The sequence below is a fragment of the Parasteatoda tepidariorum genome, chromosome 5 (genome assembly GCF_982258835.1).
Source record: "Parasteatoda tepidariorum strain Cologne lab strain chromosome 5, Ptep-v5.0, whole genome shotgun sequence".
NCBI classification, from domain to species: domain Eukaryota; kingdom Metazoa; phylum Arthropoda; class Arachnida; order Araneae; family Theridiidae; genus Parasteatoda; species Parasteatoda tepidariorum.
Window position 1 is genome coordinate 42306333 of NC_141759.1, and position 24248 is coordinate 42330580.

The 24248-nt window shown below is 29.1% G+C and overlaps 1 protein-coding gene and 1 non-coding gene across 5 annotated transcripts; one reads left to right on the forward strand and one right to left on the reverse strand.

Moving 5' to 3' along the window:
• Nucleotides 1–14844: 14844 nt before the first annotated feature.
• Nucleotides 14845–15052, reverse strand: LOC122270508 (small nucleolar RNA U3). The gene has a single exon (XR_006225835.1). It is a non-coding gene; the product is annotated as a small nucleolar RNA U3 (small nucleolar RNA).
• Nucleotides 15053–15985: 933 nt separating this feature from the next.
• Nucleotides 15986–22912, forward strand: LOC107446719 (mitochondrial inner membrane protease subunit 1). 4 transcript variants are annotated; one of them, XM_087163775.1, is made up of 4 exons: nucleotides 15986–16201; nucleotides 18027–18118; nucleotides 18788–18851; nucleotides 20354–22912. In XM_087163775.1, exons 3-4 carry the CDS (start codon nucleotides 18840–18842, stop codon nucleotides 20828–20830), a joined length of 489 nt encoding a protein of 162 aa, XP_087019901.1. In that variant the 5' UTR covers nucleotides 15986–16201; nucleotides 18027–18118; nucleotides 18788–18839; the 3' UTR covers nucleotides 20831–22912. The 4 variants fall into 4 exon arrangements, with proteins under 4 accessions (XP_087019901.1, XP_087019900.1, XP_087019902.1 ...); XM_087163774.1 differs by lacking the exon at nucleotides 18027–18118; XM_087163776.1 differs by lacking the exon at nucleotides 18027–18118 and having other exon boundaries at nucleotides 15998–16135.
• Nucleotides 22913–24248: the final 1336 nt, after the last annotated feature.

Genomic DNA, 24248 nt, shown 5'->3' on the forward strand with positions numbered 1-24248 from the left:
AGAAGCATCTAAGAATCAGACAATAGGCGTAACTTTGCAGGTTACGCCTACTGTTAGGTTTTACTTTGAGAAAACAGGCAAGATAGATTGCCCTAAATAGATAGCAATGTAAAGTAACGCCTACTTTCTACTCAAAGTTAGACTCGGGGTATGGTCATCAGTCGTAAATAAAAACAGTGGAGTAGCTAAGCTAGCGAGCTGTCCCCGTGTGCAGTCTTGGAAAAACAAGAAATTCATGAAAAATTATTTAAAACGAATTCTAATGTAAAATACTTTTCTCTTTCAAATATCCCCAGTTTTACTTGCTTAATTACGGGTCCCATAGATTAAAATTTTCATTCCATTTACTTAAAAATTGAACAGTACTATTAATACTGTCGTTTGTTTTGCACGTGGGTTTTTTATTATTTGTAACGAATAAGTGATATGTTGAGTGAAAAATATCTTTATAAAAATCGTGTATCATCAATAAAAAAAAAGAGCAATCAAAAATATTGATAGATTTGATTGATTGTTTATAAGGGTACTAGAAGCTACATCCCAAGTAGCACCTAATAACATCAGCAAAATCTAACGTTATCTTGCTCAACTTCTAATATTAGAAGCATACAAAAGGTCGCTGTTTGCTCTGCATCATATATAATATTAAATTCTATGCAAACAATTTGTTTCCTTAACATCTGGGTGGGGACGGGGGGAGCATTGAGCGCAATTTGTCTATTTTTTTAAAAAAATCAAAATCTTATAGGATATCAAAGTAATCATTTCGTGCTATTTAACTTTTCAAGACCTTTTTTGTGAATATTTTTTCCGACTTTAAGGTATACATTTTTAATACTGGAATTATAAATACTACTGATGGAGGAAAACAAAATCCAATCATTGAATCATATTTTATCCTTTCTTCAAAATGTGTTTATCAATTGAATAATTTTATTTTAAGTCTTAAACATGGCAATTTGGATTTGAAACTAGATATATTAAACCGAACAAAAAAGAGAAAAACATTACACTTAAGATTGCTTTAATTTTATTCAACTTTCCACTTTTTTTTAAAACATATAATATTCTTTTAATTAATCATGAAGATAATCTTTACTGTAACTAGTGTTTAAGATATTCATTGAAATGTTTTTTTTTTTCAAAGTTATTGTATTTTTCAGCTTCATTGTCAAGATAAACCGTAGGGGGGGGGGAGATTTTAAGGAGTAAAAAAGCTTTATGACTTTTTCTCTTATTTCGTTTTAGAATGTTAAAAAAAAATATTTGTCTCGTGTCATAATTATTTTGTCATACATGATTACATGACATATTTACATAGCCAAATATTCAAGATTGAATTCTTCACAAAATATAGCTATATTTTTATGACCCTGTATATATTTGAATAAGGCAACGTCATTTTTTAATCGATGTTGCCCTATGACGTTCTGAAAAAATGAATGTAACTAAGGAAAACTTTTGGATGATTTTTTTAAACGTGGGCATATAAGATGTCTATAAAAAAAACGCTTATAATTTCATTCACTTTCCATAATAAGTGTTGAAATTGCTAGATTTGAAATTAATAAATAATATTAATTTTTTGTGGTTTGTCTTAAAAAGACCTTCCTAACGATACGTTAACCGTAGTCAAGAGTATTTATAAAATTGGTATTATATTATTAGCATTATATTTAAGGAAAAATGGCGGGTACTATGGACATGGAACAAGAGTAGACAGCATGTTTTGAGTCAAATTTCCTCTGTGAAATATCATATACTGGGATAACATTAATGTACTCTTCCATTCAGTTACACAATCAGACTGTGTGTAGAAATTTAAAAAGTATGTTTTTAAGGTGTAAAAGTAGCTTTCAATTTTTTTCTTTACTCTCATTTAACATATTTTATTTTCAGAATTTAAACAAAAAGTGCAAAACGTTATAAATTATGCTGGTTTTTTTTCACCCATTCAGAAACTAACGTTTGATCTGTATACATTCAATTAGCAAGCATTAGGCACAAACAAACCCATGTCTTCTTGGGGTAAGTGTACAGTCCACACAAAAAAAACGAATCACCCTGAATAACTTTCGTTCTAATGATCGGATTTTCACGAACTAAGTGTCAGTCTAACGCCCGTATTCACGAACACGGATTACCTCTGGGTAATCTATGGGTAAGAGTAAAATCACGAGTTTAGTGCGAAACGTTATTCTCCAGCCGAAATTTCGCCAAACTCGCAGATTTCATCGACAGTTCTGACTCTCCGGGTAACCCTCCGTTTTTGCCGAGTTATCGGAGGGTAACCTATTCACGAGGAGCTTGTAAACAAACAAGATGGAGGATTCTATCGCTGCGTTTGAGCTTGAAGATCTTGAATTTCTTGAAACTGTTGAAAGAAGGGAAAGATATGTCCCAACTATCAGAAATAATGACCTAGAAGAGTTGGATGAAATAGACTTTTTTGAAAGATATCGTTTCTTAAAACCGACGATTGAAGAACTGATCTCCAAAATTGGCAGTAAGTTGGAATCTGATACAGATCGGAGCAATGCCTTAACTCCAACGGAAAAAGTTTTAACTGCTGTAAGATTTTATGCATTTGGAAACCAGCAAATAACATGTTTATATTATATAACAGCACGTGTTTATATTATTTACAAAGTCACATGGTTTTACCTTGCCCAATCAAAGGTCTCGTTATATTTCCTCCAAGAGTTAAACTCGAGTTGTGAAATGCTCTGTTGAAAACGGTTGGAGAATATAAAGCGAGGGTTAATCCGAGAGTAATTCTGAACCGTGCATATTCCGATCCCCGAGTTACTCTTGAATTTAACTCGGCGTGGTGAATACGGGTGTTAATGGTTTCTGGGGGTGACCTCAAATATGCTAATTAATTAGTGCTAACTGTTCCCGTCAAGTAACAATTTTCTTCTTACGTAGAAGTAACGACGCGCATGCGCACTGCCAAAAACAAAAAAAGAACTGAATATTAATATTCATTCGATGTTTAGAATTTCATGTAGCTGTTGAGCTTTAAAAATGTAATCTTTTCTTTTCTCTTATTAAATACTTAAAATATTCTTAGATTTGACTGTTGAATTAGAATTGCGTTGATTTCCTCTTAATCGAATTTTTAGAATTACTTTGATCATTTCCTGATAGAATTTCTAAAATCAGATTTTATAGATGAACCACCGTTAGCACTAACTATTAATTAATATACGAAATCAGACACAGAAACGTACTTTCTCTGAATAAACATATAATTTTTTTTACATATTTGGAATCTAGACACTTAAATTAGGGGGAGTAGACAGAATTTTAAAAAAATTGGATCGTAAATTGGGTCGCAATAAAGGTTTATATATTTGGCGATAGTCCAGAAAACCGCCAAAAAAAAGTCGCCTGCGCAAATCAATATTTTAAGATAACCCATTGACTAATTCAAAAGAGGAATGCTTAATTTTACTAGGTTGCTACGCAACCATGCTATGACTGTAAAAATATTGAAATAATGTTTTGAGATTGCTCAGAGAGGTTTAAATCAATTGTAATCGAAAATATCTCGAAGGCTCTAGGCCTAGGCAATAGACAATTTTTAAGCTGATTTCTGTCTAAAAAGCAAAAAAAAAAAAATTTATTTTAATGTCCTTTGAAAAGAAAATTTGAATCGATTTATAAATTATTTATGATTTTCTAAGTTTTTAGAATTTAAATACATGAACTGTTTATCTGATATTGTTTAGATTATGTTTTTGCTAAATTTATTCGAGGATTTCATACTAAAATCAAATTAACATAACTTATTACAGCTATATACAAAACTTCAGGGATAATCATTTTTACAGCTTTAACCCCTTGGGGACGGATGATTCATGAAAGCATTCGTACAAAATCAGAATCAGGATGTAAATAAATAAAAAACGGTAGCTTAAATGCAGGAGTTGCTAATTTCACAGACTTACTTTGCCTTGAATTTAATTATTGTTAGTTTAATCATATATATAATCAATGTTAGTTCAAAGTATAACTAAATAATTTTATTTTGAACTAAGTAATGGTGAATTAAATAAATTAAACAATTATAACCCCGACCACAAATAAACTGCTAAAAAATTACTTTGATTACCAGTTTTATCTTTTTACCCTGGTTGATACTGTTTTATGCTGTTACGTATTTGTGACAGTCGGCGCGAAAGGGTTAATCGAGTCTTCTAGGCAAGAAAGTTGGAAGAAAAAAAAAGTGCTTGAAAAATAAAACGTAGATTGTATAATAATTCTAATACACATTCACAAGGTTTCCTGTAATTTACGATATTTCTTTTTTCTATAACTCAAGGAATTGCTGAATGTTTAGTGGCATTTTAAAGACATTGAAATATGTTAGTTTAAGAATAAGATATTGAAATAATATGTTGCATATTGTATGATTCGTTGTTTATAAAATCACTTCATTCTGCTAGATATTTAGGTTACATGGTTTTCTTTGGATAAAGATGATTAGCAAATAGCATCCTCGTGTTTCGATGCATTCTGAAACTTACGTTCGCAAATTCACCATACAATGTCGCACAGCATATTCTTCAATTACGATAAGCTACATTTACCACCAAATACTGCTGCTATGATTATTTATGCTTTCTTATATATATATATATATATCTGATACTCTCCTTTTAGACAGAGCTAGTGAGATCCTTCAGATACTGAAATGGGGCCCAAAAACTTAAAAGATAAAATATTTAATTTCATTAACTCAAAATATCCGGTCTCAAAATTTTAATTTTTAAGTTAAATATAACTTTTACAATATTGATGCTCTTACGTTTTTAAAGACCACATGAATCCTGTTAAAATATTAAAATGCATATGTTTACTTTAACGAGTGTAAAATCCTTACCAAAACAATGATCAAGACCCAAATGTAAAACAGTATAATTGACGATAAGAACTCAACTGGCTTCAAAACATATGAAGAGGGAAGTAAAAGTCGACATGCTTCGAGCGTTCAAATAAAATCGCCCATTTTCAAGACTTGTCGGGCTTGAATAACTTGTGACTTTCATTATTGGATGCTCAAAACATGTCTACTTTTATTACCATCTATTATATTTTTAAATCAATGAAGTTTTAATATTTTCGGTTCAGTTTCTTGGGATTATCCATTTAGTTACACAACATATTAAATTATTTCACTCGATATTAAAATAAGTTTTGAAAAGGTATTTTTTATGTATCGATGCCAAAGTTTATTCTACATATATTTTAGGGTATGCTTCCGGAGTATTTTGATAGAGTTTATTTTTACACCCTTATTTGCTTAAAATTATTAAATAATTGCTTAAAATAAATTATTCAAGCTACATGATTTCATGCATTTATAGTATAATAGTAAACAGGGCATCCATCGCATATTCTTAACCTTAATACCGTTATCATTAAATAAATGGAATGAGCTTATATAAATAATAAGAGCTAATTTTTTCTTCGTTTTAATTTTCAAGGAATAATATGTTTCGATCAAACAGATTTCATTCTGGAAATAGCGAAATTATTGAGTAGGTCCCTTGGAGCAATATCATTCTTATCCTCTTTTGACGAAATATAGGAAAAATTACTTTTCACAGTTTCTGTAAAAAGTATGCTAGCCTTCTTGCCACGTTTCTTTTTTATTAAAATAAGTGCGAAAATTGCGTATTTTTTATAGCATTTTTTTAAAAATCAGATGACTCTAAAATTGGCACGGCTTCGGAATCTTCTTACAAATTTCAATTTTTAGTATTTCCTACTTAACAAAATAAGGCATTTTCCTGATAACAAATTATACTACAATAATATCTTGGGAATCGTGCTAAAGTAAAAAATTAAACAAAATAGTTTAGTTTATTATCAGGAAAGAAATCTACTTGGTATCATAAAGAAAGAGTAAAAGATATAATGAAATAATTAGTGAATCACACGTGATCAGATAATTAAAAATTTAATTTCGCGACTAAGATGTTAGGACGACATTTAAGATACTGAGATATTTTAAGACGCTTAAAAATTTGGCTACGTATTCGACAGCTGTTTATGTTCTGCATCTTTATACTCTTTGTAGTGACTTATAAAACATCAAAACTATTTTAGGTAATCTATGTTGAAGTCACGAGAAACAAAAAAAGGACAATCAATAATTTATGCTCTTTTTTCAAAAAAAATAGTATACTTAGTAAATAATCAGCTGTTTTGCATTAAATAATTTTAAACAGTGGAATGTTTTTAATTTCTTCACAAGGTTTTATTCTTAGCTAGCAGACAATAATTCTTTTTAAGAAAACTTGACTATAATAAATTTAGAAAGGAACTTTACTTTAAAGAAAACCTAAATTAAAGAACTAAAAAAATTGATTAGTATATTAATGAAGAAATAGTAAACGTAAAAGGGTAAAGAATAAGATTCTTAAAAATGTCAAAATTTACTTAAATAATTGGTAAAATAGTTCTGCGAAACACTTGTGAAACACTTCCGGAAATTTCTCTTAAGATTAAGACGATATAGGGTAAACCAACCAGCGATGGAATACACCCCAGTGAAGGAACATTTCATAGATATTTTTTTAGCAATTTTCTTTAAATTGCTTTATTAGTTTTGAAAATATGACTAAAAACGTAAAAAGTGAAATTAACATTAAGGGGTACGAACTTTGGATCGCTCTCCTGACCAAACTATGGGGACCATATTTCCCAGATTGCGGCTACCCCTATATTTTGAAGGTTAAGAATCCAAATAAGTAAAAAAAAATGTATGTTTATTCAGAGAAAGTACGTTTTTGTGTCCGATTTCGTAACTTAATTACTAGTTAGCACTAATTAATTAGCATATTTTAAGTCACCCCCAGGAACCATTAAGATTGACACTTAGTTCGTGAAAATCCGATCATTAGAACGAAAGTTATTCAGGGTGATTCGTTTTTTTTTTTTTTTTTTTTTTTTTTTTTTTTGCGGACTGTACATACATGGTCATGGGGCTGGAGTGGACGTATTCACACCATAGAGTTGAAATAGTATTTCAACTCTATGATTCACACTGACACTATTCAGAATCCAACGGGAGAAATATTGGTTACAAATGCAATACATTTAGTGTTATTTATTTCCAAATTGGAATGATTTTGCGCTATAATATACCATTACAATTAGCGGTTTCAATATCAAGTTAAAAATTTAGTATGTAACCCTTACATTAATTCACTCCTTAATTTGATAAAGGAAAATGCAAAGATTTTTTATCAAGTTTGTTAAACGAATATAATTCAATATACATGAAATAAAGAAGAATTTTTGGCATACATTACACTAAAACAGAATATCAGTGAACGGTACCGACTTCTTTTTTTTGGCGAGTTGTTTTCATTGCTCCAGTACAGAAAATATCGCTAAACAATACAGTCCGTGTGTCGTACTGTTGTTCGACTATTTCATCCTGAAATTAAAACTAAGTTTATTAAAACTGATTGGTTCTGCGCTGTCAAATACATCTAATTGAATAATGATTTTCTAATTGATTTATTTGCTTTCAAAATGTCCGTTTTAGTATAGTGAAACGCTCAATTAAGAATAAGTATTTTAATTAAAATATTTCAATATTTATTCTCCAATAAAGCGTAGATTAAAATCAATTTCATTTTGACTTAAGATATACTTTTATGATTAATAATAAATGACTATTAAATAAGTTTTTAAGTTTGCCTACACTAGCCCCCTTGCGATGAGGATAATGTAAGCAAAAACAGCGTTTTTTTTTTTTTTTTTTAAATATATATATTATGAAAAACTAAACAACTTTGTTAATTTAGAGATAAACCAGAATGTTTGATTAATTATGGTTAAAAATTATTATTAAAAAATACCTCATGAGTAAAAATTATATTAAATATGTTTCCTTTTTGGCAAATTCGTGAAAAATGTCCACATTATAGCCCCACTTTCCCCTGGCTTGTTGAGTAATGATACTTTACTTATGACTTTTGTATAATAACTTTACTTGTTTAATTTTAAGTTTAATGTTTCCATTGCACATAAGTAATTTAAGCGCTAATCTTATATACTTTAAAATAAATATAACAGTGCAGATATGAACTAAAAATGTCTGAAAAATTTTGTTAAGTTAAAAAAAAAAATAATAATAAATTACAAGAAGTATTACTTTTCAGAATAAATAGAAACAGCTCCGAATGTTATTCTTTTTCAATTTTGATACCTCATCTTTATCTCATATGGTAACCACGTTATTTGCAAACAGTGCTATTTTTTCATCAAAGTCTTAATTTTATATTAAATCCCTTTTCAAATGTTAAATCCTTTGAAATAAAACTTTCAGCGCCTGACTGCTAACTCCTTTATACGTAGCATTCCGTAAACTGGATAATAATAATCGGAATCAAAATATTTTTGTCTTATTTTATAGTCTAGCTCTTTATCAGTTTATTTTGAATTATATATATTTTTTCCTTATATGATGGTCTAGATCCCTATTAGATTTTTTTTAAATCATACATTTTATTTTATTTGATAGAGAATATCTATGAAACTCTTAAGTAAATTGCTTTTATCATCAATTTCAAATTCATCACATCCATTTTTAAAAATTTCCATAGTTAAATTTTCTTTCGCTTAGTCAGAGTAAAATAATAAAACTTTAGCATTTGACCCAATTAAATGTTCCATTAAAAATCAATTTAGTGCATTTTTTGGAATTTTCCATTCTATATTCGGAATACCAGTTATTTCTTAAAAAATTATTCCGGAAACGTATGCGAAAGAAACAATATTGATCAGATATTTTATAATTTCGACTGAGGAAAAAAATGAATTCCCTGTACAAAGTAAGAATTTAGAGCCATTTTATATGAACTCTGATTTTATAATGAATGAATTTAGTGCAAATTTCTCTTCTAATAATTAAATTATTGAATCTCTTGTAACTGAAAAATCACGTTTAAAATTCTACTTGTCCATGTGGCTCCCTGACAATTTTGAGAAAACTGAACTGAAATTATTAATTGTTACGAGGAGTGAAATTATAAAATTCATTAATTAAAATTTCACAGATTTAATTATCCTTTTTCTCTTTATAATTATTCTCCGATTAATAAATCGTTTTTGTGAATGTACTAACGAAATCATAGTTGCCATAATCACCAGAAATAATGTGTCTAACTATAACAGATATAAATATGATGAAGTAACTATTTTTAATAACAAATATTGAAAAAAAATTCTTTCAATAAAATAATAACTGTTTTCAATAAAGTTATTACTATTTTTAATAACAATATTATGTTACACTTTGCATTGTCTTGCCCTCCCCCCCCCGCAGTCTAAGAAAAGTTGGCACGCCACTGTTGTAAACCCAAAAGTGGATCGGTTCTTCAATGCCAATTATAAACCAAACACTTTACAGAGAAAATAAATTTAAAAAGACATTTATTTAAAAAAAATCATAAATAAATAATGCCTACCAAAGTCATGCACTTTCAAATTTTATACTTTTCATAATTAATAAAAGCACATTTTAATATTCATACAGCAAAAAATTTTGACGAAGTATTTGAAATCTTCGTTTCCAAACATTTACACTAGAAAAGCGGGATATTGCTGTCTGGAAAGTCTGATGGAGCCAGTGTGGCCCTTCCCAGATTGCTTGTGTAGATTAATTAAGACATCCAAAATAACATACGTGATTATATTTTTAAAAAAATGCAGTAGAAATTCCGTTATCAAAATTCTATAGTACTCTTTCGATTTGGATAACGAAAACATTTGATTAAACGGCTACAAAATTAAGAGTGGCCACCCGTCAAAAAAGCATTAATTTTTTTAACTAGTGGGCTGCGCCCCCTGCCCGTTAACGCTCGCCAACCCCCGAAAATTGCTACGCAATCTTATGTCGCTTCACTCGCTACTAACTTAGGCACATTGCAAATGCATAAAATTCTAAGAATTCAAAACAATCATTCAAATCCATATAAAAACTTTTTTTTTAAAAAAAATTACATCTTTTTAGTAAATGCTAAGTCATTAAAATAAATTTGAATTCAAATAAATGGCATGTAATTCGTTAAACCTATTAGAAATGTGCTATAGTATAATTCGTGATATAAATCGAAAATCGTCAAATAAATTCGCTAAAAGCGCTTTCGACAAAATACTAAAATAGAAATCTATCGACAAAGACTACTCACTTCTGCCTAGCTTAATAGTATGAGATTGCCGCAGCTGATGCTCTCTGGTTACGTCAGTTTCCGTTTTTAAAAGCGCTATATGTTGAGCCACCTCAGCTAGATTTGGCATGTGACATTTTTAGCGGCAATCATTGGTCGATTCGCCGTGTAAGAGAAATAGTAACGTAAACAAAACAAAGCAAGCGTTGCCACAGGCGGAAAAGAAATGCAACCAAAATTTGGGAGCCACGTAAGAGAATTATATATATTAGATATTTGGTGAAGATTAGATGATAAGTGCCTAAAGGAGGTAAAGATTCAGGCCTCGAAAAACCGCCCGTCCTCGGCGGTCAAAAATTCCCCGTGGACAACGAATTTCTCGAATCTGACGTCCGCGCGGGCAGCCATTTTCCCGTTAATGTTCGTGATACATTTTCTACCACTTTAGATTTAGTATTGCTACCACTTTAAATATGAAAATAAAATCTTCTGGAAAATCCGGAAGAGTTGGCAGCAGGTATGCAAATGCATACCTGCCAACTCTTCCGAATTTTATTTACATATTTAAAGTGATAGCAATACTCAGGTTATTCCAATTAACTTTTTGAATTATAATGATAATTATAAATGAGTTTGACCACCACTACATATAAATAATTACAATAAATATATCAAAGCATAATAATCCTTACGCAAGCGAATTTCAACGAGATCAAAATATAAATATATTTTTGAGTCAGATTGTTTTTCGTTTATTGTTTTACAACCACTCTGAGAATCCATTCTCGGAAGGAGTGAAAGTTGGCAGATATGCAAAAGTATCTTGTGGTTTCAATCTCACTTTCCGCCCATATCAAGAGTTGAGCAGTAAGCTTTAGGTTATTTAGAGAGAAGAAGGTATTGTGTCATAATTCGAAAATTGAAAAATATAACTAAAAGTTATCACAGTTAAATACTGGTAACTATGCTATTAAAATTTTAAATTACATTTATGATATTTAAAATAAAATAAGTAACTATCCTCTTTCAAAGAGACTTTATCCACAGGGTTTTATCGACGGCAATACAGGGAGGTCACAATATCAAAACGTTGTAACGGTATAGAACTCACTATGATTGCTTTCATAACGATATTTCATTAGTATTCTTCTGAATAGAAATCTCTAAATAAAGGAGAATGCTCAAAATGCACTGGATTTTCAGCAATTTTAATATCGTGGGCTTCCATTATATCATTGAATATTAAATTTAATTCACGTCGCTCAACTTAAGATGACAATTATAACATACAAGCTGTTCGTGCTGCGGAATAAAGCGTAGAAGAGAAAGTAGGCGTTACTGTCTTATGTAAGTTCAACATTTCTGGACGATTAACTTTTAAGAAAATGAAAAGTGAATGAATACTTTAATTAAAAACTGGTATTGTTGTATTAAAGTTTTCAATTCTAGTTTTTGATAATTTACTGAAAATAGATAACTTTCCTATTTTTTAGAGACTACAATTGTCCAGTAGGTTTTATCGATGATAATGCAGGGAAAACACAATAACCTATAGTGACGATATAGAACTCACTATTAATTCCAGAATTTTAAAGAAATTATATTTCATAGTTCCTTGGAAGTGCCTAAATAAGGCAAAATTCTAAAAATGTACATGATTTTCATAAAATTTTAACAGTTTCAACCTTGTGAAGTGTGAACTAGATTATATAGTAGCAGAATAAAGATTGGAAGAGAAAGTAGGCGTTACTGTTCAATGAAAATTCACCATTTTTAGATGATTAACTTGAAATGACAACAAGTGTAAATTAAATGCATGCATAAATATTTCTTTCTACTCCAAATTGGAGAGCAGGAACTCATCATTGCTCTTTCTCTCTTCCTTTATTTGTGCTTGACACCATGCATGTCTTGCAGATTACTTTTAATTCATGTGTAACTATCCTTCCCCAATTAGAAATAAAATATTAATAATGCTCTCTCTCTTCCTTTATTTGTGCTTGACGCTTTCTATGTCTTGCAGGTTGCTTTTAATTCATGTGTAACTATCCTTCCCCAATTTGAAGTAAAATATTAATATTGCTCTCCCCCTCTCTCTCTTCCTTTACTTGTGCTTGACACCATGTATGACTAAGTAGTCTTGTAATTTTGAGCCGAAACCAGAAGACAAGGAAACTCTTAAATCAAATAGTGGGAGGAGAAATTTGCCTTCGTTGGACTTTTGACTTTCTGATGAAACTAACCAGCTACTATACTAAACCAAATACTATACTAAATACTACACTATATTATACAAAATACTATTTCACTCGTAATTTCACTCTTTGTAGAGACTTATAGCAATTCAGATAGGGAACAATTTTTATCGCTATTTATTTAGTTTTTCTTTTAAATTTTATTTTCAAAGATTTCACGTTGAAAGTTCAGATTTACACCAATCAAGATGTAATCTCTCTCTTACTATTTTTGCCTGACTCGAGCTGCAGCATATAAAACAAATAAGTAAAGACCCAGCAGACCCAGTAAGTAGAAATACGTTTTCTACGACAATGGATAAATGGTCAATCAAGCAACAACAAAAAAATAGTGCGTGGAGTCCCTCCGCGCGGAAGAAGTTAAACTTCGCTACCTGCGACGTTAATTGTAGAAGAATCAGCAGTCGTAGAAGGATCACTAGTTCTATTCAACGACTCTTTTTCCGTGCTCTGTAATCACGGTAATATTGTGCATTTTTCCCTCTTGAACCAGTGGAAGCGCTTGCGGTTGCCTCATCGTCTCGCCCTGGAAAATGTATTTGTATTAATAATGTATGTGAATGCGTCATAATGTAATTTCAAAAGAAAAACAATCAAGTGATATTCACAAGAGACGTACCTTGACATAACCTTAAATCCGTCGCATTGTTCGTGGTATTGTTTTCACTCATTTTTTACAATTGTTATCCACTAAATTTGAAAATAAAAAAATACTACCCTATTAAATTATCTGTGTATCAAATCAAACTAAAAAAATATTTATAGAAAAACAATACTTTTATTATTTTTATGCTAGTGAGAACCAAAACAATATGGAAATGAATGAGGGAAAACTGTATCCTACCAAGTGATTTCCCGGCCAATAAAAATGTTTCGTTAAACGTTTAACGCAACCTTGTTGGAAGTCGCATAAGAAGTATAACTTCAAAAACATTTAAATTTTACACTTTTGAATCAAATTATATTAAAAATCTCGTTAAAATTATGATTTTTAAAGGGATGCAGCTAAAAGCAAAAATTCGTAATTGTTTTAAAGACTTTGTCAAGAGTTTGTATAGTACTGTAATAGTTAGCGCAAATTTTAAAATCGATTAATAACGAAAAATGAGAAATAAATGGGGAGAATTAAATATTCGATTATTAAAAAATTTATTTAAGGTTTTAAGTTAACTAAATCAAAAAATTTATAATTGTATTCCGTTTCCCCTATTCATTTAGTACTTTATTTGATCCATTTCATTCATTTTCGCACCTTAACTTTCTGTTTTCCACACAACCAAATTTGTCGTCGCAACTAATAAAAGCATTCATTTTAAATAATTCTTATTATTTAACGCAACACTTAAACGAAAATGTAGAGTGATAAATATTGGGAGCATATTTAATTAATATTGAATATATAATGAATTAAATATTAAGATAAAATTTGACTTTGCTCATTTTTATAAAAAAATTTTATAAATATTCATTTCCATAACCAATTCTAACTTAAACATCTATTGATTTCAAAGAAATTTCTATTGAGAATAATATGTTAAAGTAAATAAATTCGTTTTACCATATTAAAGGCAGGAGGTTTAAGATTGAAGTGATAAAGATAATAATCTAAAAAACGTAAAATATGAATTCAGCTTAATTTTTTGAGTTAGCAGATACGTAATAATTCGTTTCTGAAGTCCACTGTTTTTAACTTATGACTTTTGCGTACCCTTTCTAAATTTTATGTAGCGCAGTGTACCACTCATAAAAAAAATGAATGCATATTTTACTGTAAAAAAATTTTTAAATTACATTTTTTGAAATTTTCGTTTGTTGCAAGATATTTCGCATAAGAACGCGTACCCCCGCTGCACGTTCCCGTACCCCTGGGGGTACGCGTACCACACTTTGGGAAACACTGCTGTAGTCTATTGTACCCTAGAGCAGTGGTTCCGTAACAATAATTCCAAAAACCCTATTTCAGTTGAAAAATCACTGGGATTCCGAGATTACGAAATTTTTTTCTCTACATTATACAAAATTTATATTCAATTTTAAGTAATATTGCAGATACAGCCGACAAGGGGGTTTTAGTGGTTAGAAACTCTCTGTTGTCATCTTGAAGAATTAAGTCACTTGCCGATTGATCAGGAAAAATTCTTGATTCATGAGAACCTATCCCATGGTAACAAGAAAAGTAATACATAACGAAATCTCCATAAATTAAACATAACACCTCGCTCTTTCCGTAACACTGATATCTCTATTATTCTAGGGCCAATATTGAAAAATCTAGACATCTCAAAATAGTCGCCCTGGTGTTTGACCTCATGAAATACACATAAGCCAATTTTGAATCCAACTGGGGGCAAAGTTAAATTGGTGGTGGGAATGTTCCTTCCTTTTCAAATATTTTAACCACTCAGAACGAGCTTTCTCCATCTATTTAGCGCAATGCCAAACAGTGCGATCATCAATGTTGTTCATCCCACTTTAGGAACGAAGCAACCGCTTCACGCTCAGGAGAGAGCCCCATTCCACATCATCGTGGTTGGGTTTTCTGCGAAGTTCGGTGAGTGAACTCGCTAATCATACTATAGAAATGATCCTATGAAGTATGATCTTAACTTGTTATCGATTTTGGTAATACTTATATTTAAAATTCAGTAATAATTGTTGGTATATATTATTCTCTGCAAAATTCTTTAATGTGATTTTAGACTTTATGCTTTGTAAATAATCTTTAATGTTTCGCATTTAGGCACAACATAATTAATACATAAAACTATTCATGAATTAATTACTCTTCATTCTTTTAAAATTTTCTTGAGACTGAATGGCGATTGACATACATTCAAAGACGTTTCTAAGAATCTGACAACAATAGGCGAACTTTTCAGGTTACGCCTACTATTGGATTTTACTTTGAGAAAACAGACAAGACACATTGCTCTTAATAGGTAGCAATGTAAAGTAACGCCTATTTCTACTCAAAGTTTGACTCAGGATATGGTCAATGGTCATCATTCCTGAATAAAAACCGTGGAGTAGTTAAGCTAGCGTCTAACGTTATATTTGATGAAATTTTATCAATGCAAATATCAAACCTGACAAATCAATTTTTTTCAAATTTTGAAGATTTATTGCAAAGTTGTGGAGGAAATTACAGACTACAGTAATTAAGAAGAAAAAAACATGATAAACATTAAAACAATTTCACAGCATCATCTCTTCTCATCTCTTGTTCAGTAAAATTAATGTCGATAACCCTTCATCAGTGTTGTAGACACATATCTTTTTATCAGTCAGCATAGTAATAGATTTGCATAAAATTAAATTCTTTTAAAAAATTATAATTCTCTTTTTATTATCGTAATTCCTCTTCTTTTTTTTCTTTCTTTTTTTAGACTTTTATTATAAATTACCACATTAGGATCAATTAAGTTGATGCACTAAAGAATGTGCGACCAAGATGAAAAATATGTGGCAGTAGAAATAAGCCCAGCAAATAATTCTTTTAATAAAAATAAGCTTTCAGCCGTACAGAAATAAGAAGACAATGCCGTATTTAATAAACAAATAAAAAGGAAAAACCACTTAGTATGAATGTCATATTAGTCAATTTATCTTATAATTCCAATTACTTAGTATTTAATTTTTTTGTTCAGAAAAGAACGATTTCTTTTAATCAATAGAATATACAATTAAGTATAAATTCGTTTTTGTATTTAATCACTTATATTTGATTGAATTAATCAAAGAAATAAATTACTGGTGAATAACATATTACATTCTACCTCTTATATTAAAAATTTTATATAATGTCTATTCATTAAGTAAAGATAAAGAGTAGCCCTCTGTTATGGCTGTAGGAAATACTTTTAGTCATGTTTTTTGGTTATTAGACTTACAATTTATTTGTTTTCATGGAAAGTTAATCTATTTATCACATTACCGATTGGGCAATTCCATGATGACTGATGTTACAAAAAGTTTCTTATTTTTTACTCTTTTGTTTTCCTTGATAAATATGTAATATTTTTCAAAACGTTATAGGGGATGCTTTTCAGTAGCCTAATATTATTAATGCAAAGAAAGAGGGATGAAAATGAAAAATGCTTTATTTAGAATATAAAATGTGACTGACGTTACATAGAAAGGACATGGAATAAAAAAATTTTGCTCTTACTTTGAAATTCTCCTCCTAAAAGCGATAGTGGGGTTATTCTTTTAATTAAAAAAAAAACTTTAAAGTAACAGGAAACATTAAAATTACACATGAAAGGCCATATAGGAAGCGGCAAATAGAGAAAAAGCTATTGTCACTGATGTTACAATTTTTATATGACTGATGTTACAATTACAAACTGTATTAGAATTTTCAGGAAATTCATTATTATTACAAAATATTTGAAAGCTAAAATTTTTGATTTTGTTTCTTAAATAGTAAAAAAAAAAAAAAATGTGAGATTTGTTAATCGAGAGATGCTATTGTTTGTTTTTTGTATCATGAAATTGCCCAATAGTTACTACAATACATATTATTTTATTTGGTGAATACACATGTAGATCATCCCTTCTCACTAGCAGAAATTTAAAAAAAAAAATTTTTTTAATGCTTCTTTCAGATTTGTATTTTTTTTTATCCCTTTCTATTAATAATATTTAATTTAAAGCTCAAGTAGTTTTTGGTCATTTAGATTTATTAATCAATACTAATTTTATTTGTTGACTTATTTTGGTGTTAATCTTGTACCAGTAGAGGTCAATATTGAATTTTTTTTATTTGATGGTGCCCATGTATACAAAAGTCAAAAATTTGTACAAAGACGTAGTTTTTCAATCTTTTTATATAAAAGTTTAAGTGCAATGTTAAGTTACTTGTATCCATTAACAATTTCTTTACCTAAAAAATAATTTTTACTTGTGACAAAAGGAAATTTAAGCGTTAAGTGCAAGAGTACAAAAAATTAGAAATGCCTTGAAGCTTTTATGTATTCATTGCTTCTTTTCTTTTTTTATGTATAAATCAGGGCTCGAAAAACCGCCCGTCCTCGGCGGTCAAAAATTCCCTGCGGACAATGAATTTTTCGAATCCGACGTCCGCGCGGTTGGCCATTTTCCCGTTAATGTTCGTGATACATTTTCAACTTTTATTATCTTACAAGATTGATGTTTTCTCTGTCCGGGAGTACTGCAGAGGTTGAAAAGGACTTTTCAGCAATGAACTTACAAAAAAACACATTACATACTGGTCTTAAACAAGAAGCGTTAAACACAATTTATGAACATCTACCTAAATGGAAAACCCTTTTCAGATTTCTGTGCCGAAACCTCTGTAAATCATTGACTTGATTGTGGAACTGGCAAACGTCATATTTGATTCTTTTCAAAAACGCAGTACCCTCGGATGAATTGACCTTTGTCATTTAAATTATTTCATAAAAGAAATACTAGGTTACTATTAGTAACCTAGTATTTCTTTTATTACTGTATATTGTAATTCTAGTATTTGTAATCCTAGTAACTACTAATTCATTGTGCAATTTATATAAATGTTTGTAATGAATAAGAGAAAATTATATTTTTATTTATTTAGAAGCTACGGGTTAGTTTCAAAGGAGGACGGGTATATTGTTGGACAGGCCGTCCTCTGGGACGGGTAAAATTTCTGAGTTTTTTCGAGCCCTGGTATAAAAAATTTTTTTTGTAAATATTATATATTATTATGTACAAAAATGTTTTCCTTTTTAATTACCTTCTGGTATTAATCTCCATTAAACGCTAATTTTACGATTAACTGACACTAAAAGCTAGCTAACCAGTTAATTTAGATGAAATATTTTCAATTCTATCATTTTGAAATAAAATATCTTAATATTTATGAAACCTCATCTTAGTATGTATAAGAGATGAGACCAGCTCATAATCTGAAATTTTCAGGCTTAGTCTAGCTTATGATAAAATTGTTATTGCCTTTCTTATTACTTAGAAATTAAACAAAAATATGAAGCATAAAATAAACCTTTCATGGGTTAGGCTCATTTGGTTTGATTTTCGATAAAACCCATTTTAGATTGTGAAATTCTTCGCTTCTATTACCTGTTTCTTGTAACTCTCTTATTTGTTTGTTTTAAATCATAGAAAATTAACTATTTATTTATATGTTAATAGAAGCAAATTGGACTCTATAATAATAATCTATAGGAGATCCACCTGTAAATATTAAGAAATAATGAATTGTATTCAATGACCTATCTAGATTAAAAACAATTCTCTATCAGCAATAATCACCTTAAAGATAATCATATTGTTGTAAAATTTAAAAGAATTATTATAAAGAAAAAATAACTTTTGCAGGTTCCACTGATATTGTGTTGTAGATACAGCTTGTCACCAGCAGAAGAAAATCATGTTCTATAATGTGAGATAATACTATTTTTTTAACAATTTTTTAAATTATTTGATTATTTTTTTTTAAAAATTAAAAATAACTTAATGAAGGTTTGATAGAGAACTTTTTTGTTTCACTGCAAATTTAAATGCAATGTAATTCTGTTTCTATAACAGACTGACAATTAATCTCAAAATAATATTACAAAATCCTCATTTGTTATTTATTTTTATGAAACTAAAAGATTGCTGAGCTTATTTTTTATGTATTTGTAAAAGATTTAATTAAGCTTGGTATATTTTCTAATTTTACCATCTTTATAGAATTCTTGTCTTTATACTTTATCATTATTATAAAATTGAATTAAAAAATTTTTGCCATAGAATTTCTATTAAATAAGGAAAATTTCTTTTCATCTTAATATTTGTGATAATAGATAGTTGCAATAAAGAAGAAAGCTTTGTCAGAAAATAAGGATTTGACAAAAAAATTAAGGCAGTGGCCTCGTGAATATTAAAGTTCTCTATAAAATTATCTGTTGTAGTTTATAGCATATAATTTAATGCTTGTATATTTTTCTTATTATTATTGAAGTTTTATTTTTGTGTCTACTTTCTTTTATTTTTCAACTGTTTTGAATTTGCAAACTGTATGAGAGAGTATTTATCTTTATAGTGAGAGAAATTTTACATAAAAAGATTTGGATCTTCTTAACTGAAGAAGGCAGACATGCTTAATATCTATTTCGTAGAAAAATGATTTATTTTAGGATTAAGATATGCAATGAACATAATAATTTATTTTATAACATTCTCTATTATTTAAAATTTTAAAAAAAGTATTTGCTAATTTATTTTTCCACCTTAAAAATCTTTTTTTTTTTTTTTTTACTTTGCTATTTAATCAAAAGTGTTCTGATGCAACTGCAAATAAAGTGTAAAACAGTTTTACAAAACTATTAAAATATTCAGAGATATTTTGTGTGACAAATAGCAGAATGATTCCAACTGTCCACATAATGTTTCTGTATTCATTTACAGATTTTGAATTATTCCAACTCAACATATGAATAATAGTTCACCATATTAAATTGTAATTTATGAAAAGCAAGTCATTGCTCATTTTTTTTATTTCACAAAAATTTAGTTTTATTTAAACATAAAAGGTCTTATTATTCCATTTTAATAAGATATAAATGCTTAATATTTTTTATGCATGGTATGTAAATATTCTTCTTTTTATTTTAAAAATACTAATAAATATTAGTAAAAAAAAACAACTTTTTTTTTTATATGTATTACATAATATATTTTGTACTAAAAAACTGTTAATATAGAACTTTTCATGCATTTGATCGGTCTCTTAATCTTAATATAATAGCTTCAAATTTTCAGTAGAATTTTAAAATTTAATTTGATATAATTTTGCTAGTATGCATGTTAATCTCAGAAATTATTTACATATTTTTTTTTTGAAACTGTCTAGTGTACACTCTCTTTTATTTAATTAATTTCATACTATATTTCTTCCAGGTAATGTCACTGGGCTGGAAAGTAATTAAAACATTTACTAAGAGAAGTGTGGTTGCTACGGCTTATATAGGTTATGTTGGTTGTGTCCTTCACTGCACTCAGGAATATCTGACCGATGTTGTGATTTGTCAGGGACCTTCTATGGAGCCCACCCTTTTTTCACATGATGTAATATTGACTGAACATCTTTCCATCACGAGGAAAAAGATTAAGAGAGGTGATATAATTATTGCTAAATCTCCTTCAAATCCTAGAGAGTACATCTGCAAGCGTATCAAAGGCATTCCCGGTGATAAAATTAAAAAAAATTTAACTACACATGTTGTTCCTCTTGGTCACGTCTGGTTAGAAGGAGATAATCACTCTAATTCTACGGACTCTAGAACTTATGGCCCTGTACCAATAGGGCTTTTGAGAAGTCGTGCTTTATGTAGGATTTTTCCTTTTGAAAGAGCTCAAATGTTTTCTAAGACTTGAGTCCATGTGCTGTGTAAATGAATGCTTGTAAATGTTTATCCTTTTTAGTTGATAATAGGCAAGTTTTCTAATGTGGAACCAGAAGAGCATGCTCCATTTCACTTCAACTTTCTTTTTTTTTTTTTTTTCAACTTTCTTTCTTTCTATTTTGTAAATATTCAACTTTTCAAAATATACAGTTCATAGTTTCTCTGCGACATCGTAAATCTTTAGTTAATTTTAATAGTTATTCTTTCAATATTTAAAATAATTATATAAAGGAAACTATAACGATATAGATTTTAAAGCTTCATGAGTAATTAAATTAATATTTTTCAGAAACTTAGAATTGAAATTGTGTGAATAAATGGTTAAATATTTTTGATTCTTTAGTAGCAAATGGTTGAGTTTTTTAATGGGGAACCAGAGGAGCATACCCCAATTTCCTTCAGCTTTCTAATTCGTAAACTTTCAACTTTTCAAAGTATGCAGTTCATAACTTTTGTATGACATTGTAAGTCTTTAATTAATTTTAATAATTCTTTTCTCAATACTTAAAATAATTATGTAAAGTAAACTATAACAATGCAGATTTTAAAACTTCACAAATAATTCAATTCATCCTTTCCACAAACTTAGAATTTAGTTTCTGTGTTGCATAAATAAATGGTTAAATATTTTTATCCTTTGGTTAATAATGGGTGAGTTTTGCTATGTGGAACCAAAGGAGCATGCTCCAATTCACTTCAACTTTCTATTTTATAAACCTTCAACTTTTCATAGTATGTAGTTCATAGTTTCTGTATGACATTGTAAGTCTTTAATTAATTTTAATAATTCTCTTTTCAATACTTAAAATAATTATGTAAAGTAAGCTATAACAATGCAGGCTTTAAAACTTCACAAATAATTCAATTCAATTCTTCCTATTTAGAAAATTTGGATTTATTCCCTCTGCTAATTGGTTTTCACAAATTACATTAAAAAATTATCGAAAATTTAAACTTGCTCCCTGATTCCAATTTTTATTACAAAAAAAGTAATATTTTCTATCCTAATGTTTCAAACATTTTATTTATCAAAGTTGTTGGTCCTCCTTGGCAATAAACCGAGGAAAGAAAAGGCTGTTATCTTTGTTTTCCAGCATTTAAACGGTTTGAACTTTTGCCTCTCTTTACATTTGGCAGAAGTTTTAATTATTTGTAGCATAATTTTTTCAATTGGATACTGGCTTTGTGTTATAGTACTCTCCCAATATTTATGCTCGTGAATCATTATTTTTATTGATTGAAGTGTAAATAAATAACTGAACATTAAATCAAAGACATATTATTTAAATGTAATATTAATTTTGAAATAGTAAAATAGACTACTCAGTAAGTTTACAGTTCTTTAATTAAATTTTTCTAAAATTGATCTTACATACAACTTGTTACATACTGCATGATACTACTTGTCAACTTTTCTCCTTTTTTTAATGTGTTGCATTATTTTATTCCTTCTGTATTTAAACCAGGCATAGCTTTTAACACTATTTAATTTTGTTACCTTAAAGTATACTTTATGTTTTAAATCTCATTTATTTAGTCTGATGCATATCAGCTGCATGTTGCTCTTATATTTTTGAACATAAATTATGTCTAGGAAATGAAATAGGTATACTCTTTTACACACCTTGACAAAAACTAAAAGAAAAAAATCTGTATATTATTGTAGTGAAAAATTTCACATAAGCATGGTGAATTTTATTTCTATAGGCTTTGATCACAATGTTTTAATAGTGTCCATTTGGTTAGCTAAAGTAATAAAGCTAGAAGTACCCTTATAAAAAATCTTCTGTGCATTTATTTTTTTTCTTTTCCTTTTTTTTTCTATTACTCTATTTATATTGTTTGAAAACTCTACTTTTAAAAAAAATGTGTGAGGTTCCAGTTTAGTATCTAGTCTGTAAATCATGCCTTATAAACTAAAATATAAAACTTATCTACATGCCTGTTAGATTGTCTTTACAAGAATATCAGTTTTTAGACTTCATGAACTCATTATTTATTATTACTCTAATGTTCCTAATAAATAAATTATAAATATTTTTTAGGCTTTTAATTCTTTACACTTTTCTTTCTTTATTTATTTAAGACATATGTTATAACGAAACTAATCTTTGGTAATATCCGTTCCTCACAAACTTTTAAGATAACCTGGTTGGTAGGGTATGTTAAAGGGATCGTGGGTTTGATCCCTACCGGCCAAAGACTCCCCATGTAGTAAATGGTGACTGATGCACGCTAAAGCTGTCGTGTCACAAAGTCCTCCATTTTACCTCTGGATCAATACCTCTGGGGGTACTGATCCAAAAGCTCCCTCGTCTTTTGGATTGGGATCAAAATTACAAGGATGCGAAGTTGAACATTGGTAGTCGTAGACCGAGAATCCGGTTGACTGTTCAACGACGGTTATAAAATCAAATATAAAACTTTTAAATTAATATTTAAATTTTTAAACCTCCCAATATTAAAAAAATTGAAAAAGCTGCTGCTTTGGGTGTTCAACGTTACATTTTGTTTTGATTTACAAAAAATGTACTGGGAATATGATGATATAAAACTAATTAACATTTGATAGTTGTTTCCAGAACTATTAACTGTTAAAATTGTAGTAAAAAATGCCTCGCCAGTGGTTCTGCAGTTCACAAAATGACAACCAAGAATTGAAATTTCTCAGGCTGAAAGGACTCTTTTTATTTGGAATTTCACCTTAGCTTTTATTGAAATTCTTATTCATTTAAATGTTATTGCTATTTTTAAAGCTTTTTTTTAAAAACTTTTTTTAATTTTTTTTAAAATAATAAATATTTACCCATTGTTTTTGAAAAATTTATCTCCCTCTAGATCTTTATTTGATTAGGTTGCACTTTAGTTAATGCTGAAAATAACAAACGAGAATTTTCATTCCCTACGTATATGTAGGTTATATTGATATTCCATGTTCTTTTTTACAATACTGACTCAAATGTGTGCTTTTTTTAAGACATTCACAGAAAGGGCAGAAAAAATAAAAACTTATTCTGACTATATTAAAGACATGGGAGAAATTGTTTCTTTTTCTAAAATGGCAAAACTCATTGAAATCATATTTTATGAAAATGATAAAAACTATGGTTATGGTAAAAACTATATGTAAAATTAACTACTGTGCTGTGTGCCAACCTTGATATTGCTCACAGCATTTTCGAACTTGGAGATCACGTTCAGCTATAGGATCCGACTGTGCCCAAGATTTTTGTAGATTGCATGCTTGCGGGTGTTGGTGGATAATCAGTACAGTGGTGGATGATCATTACAGTGGTGGGTGATCATTACAGTGGTGGATTACCATTATATCGTCCGACATGTAAGAAGTTATGCAGAAGATTAAAAAAAGTCAATCGAATGACAGGTAA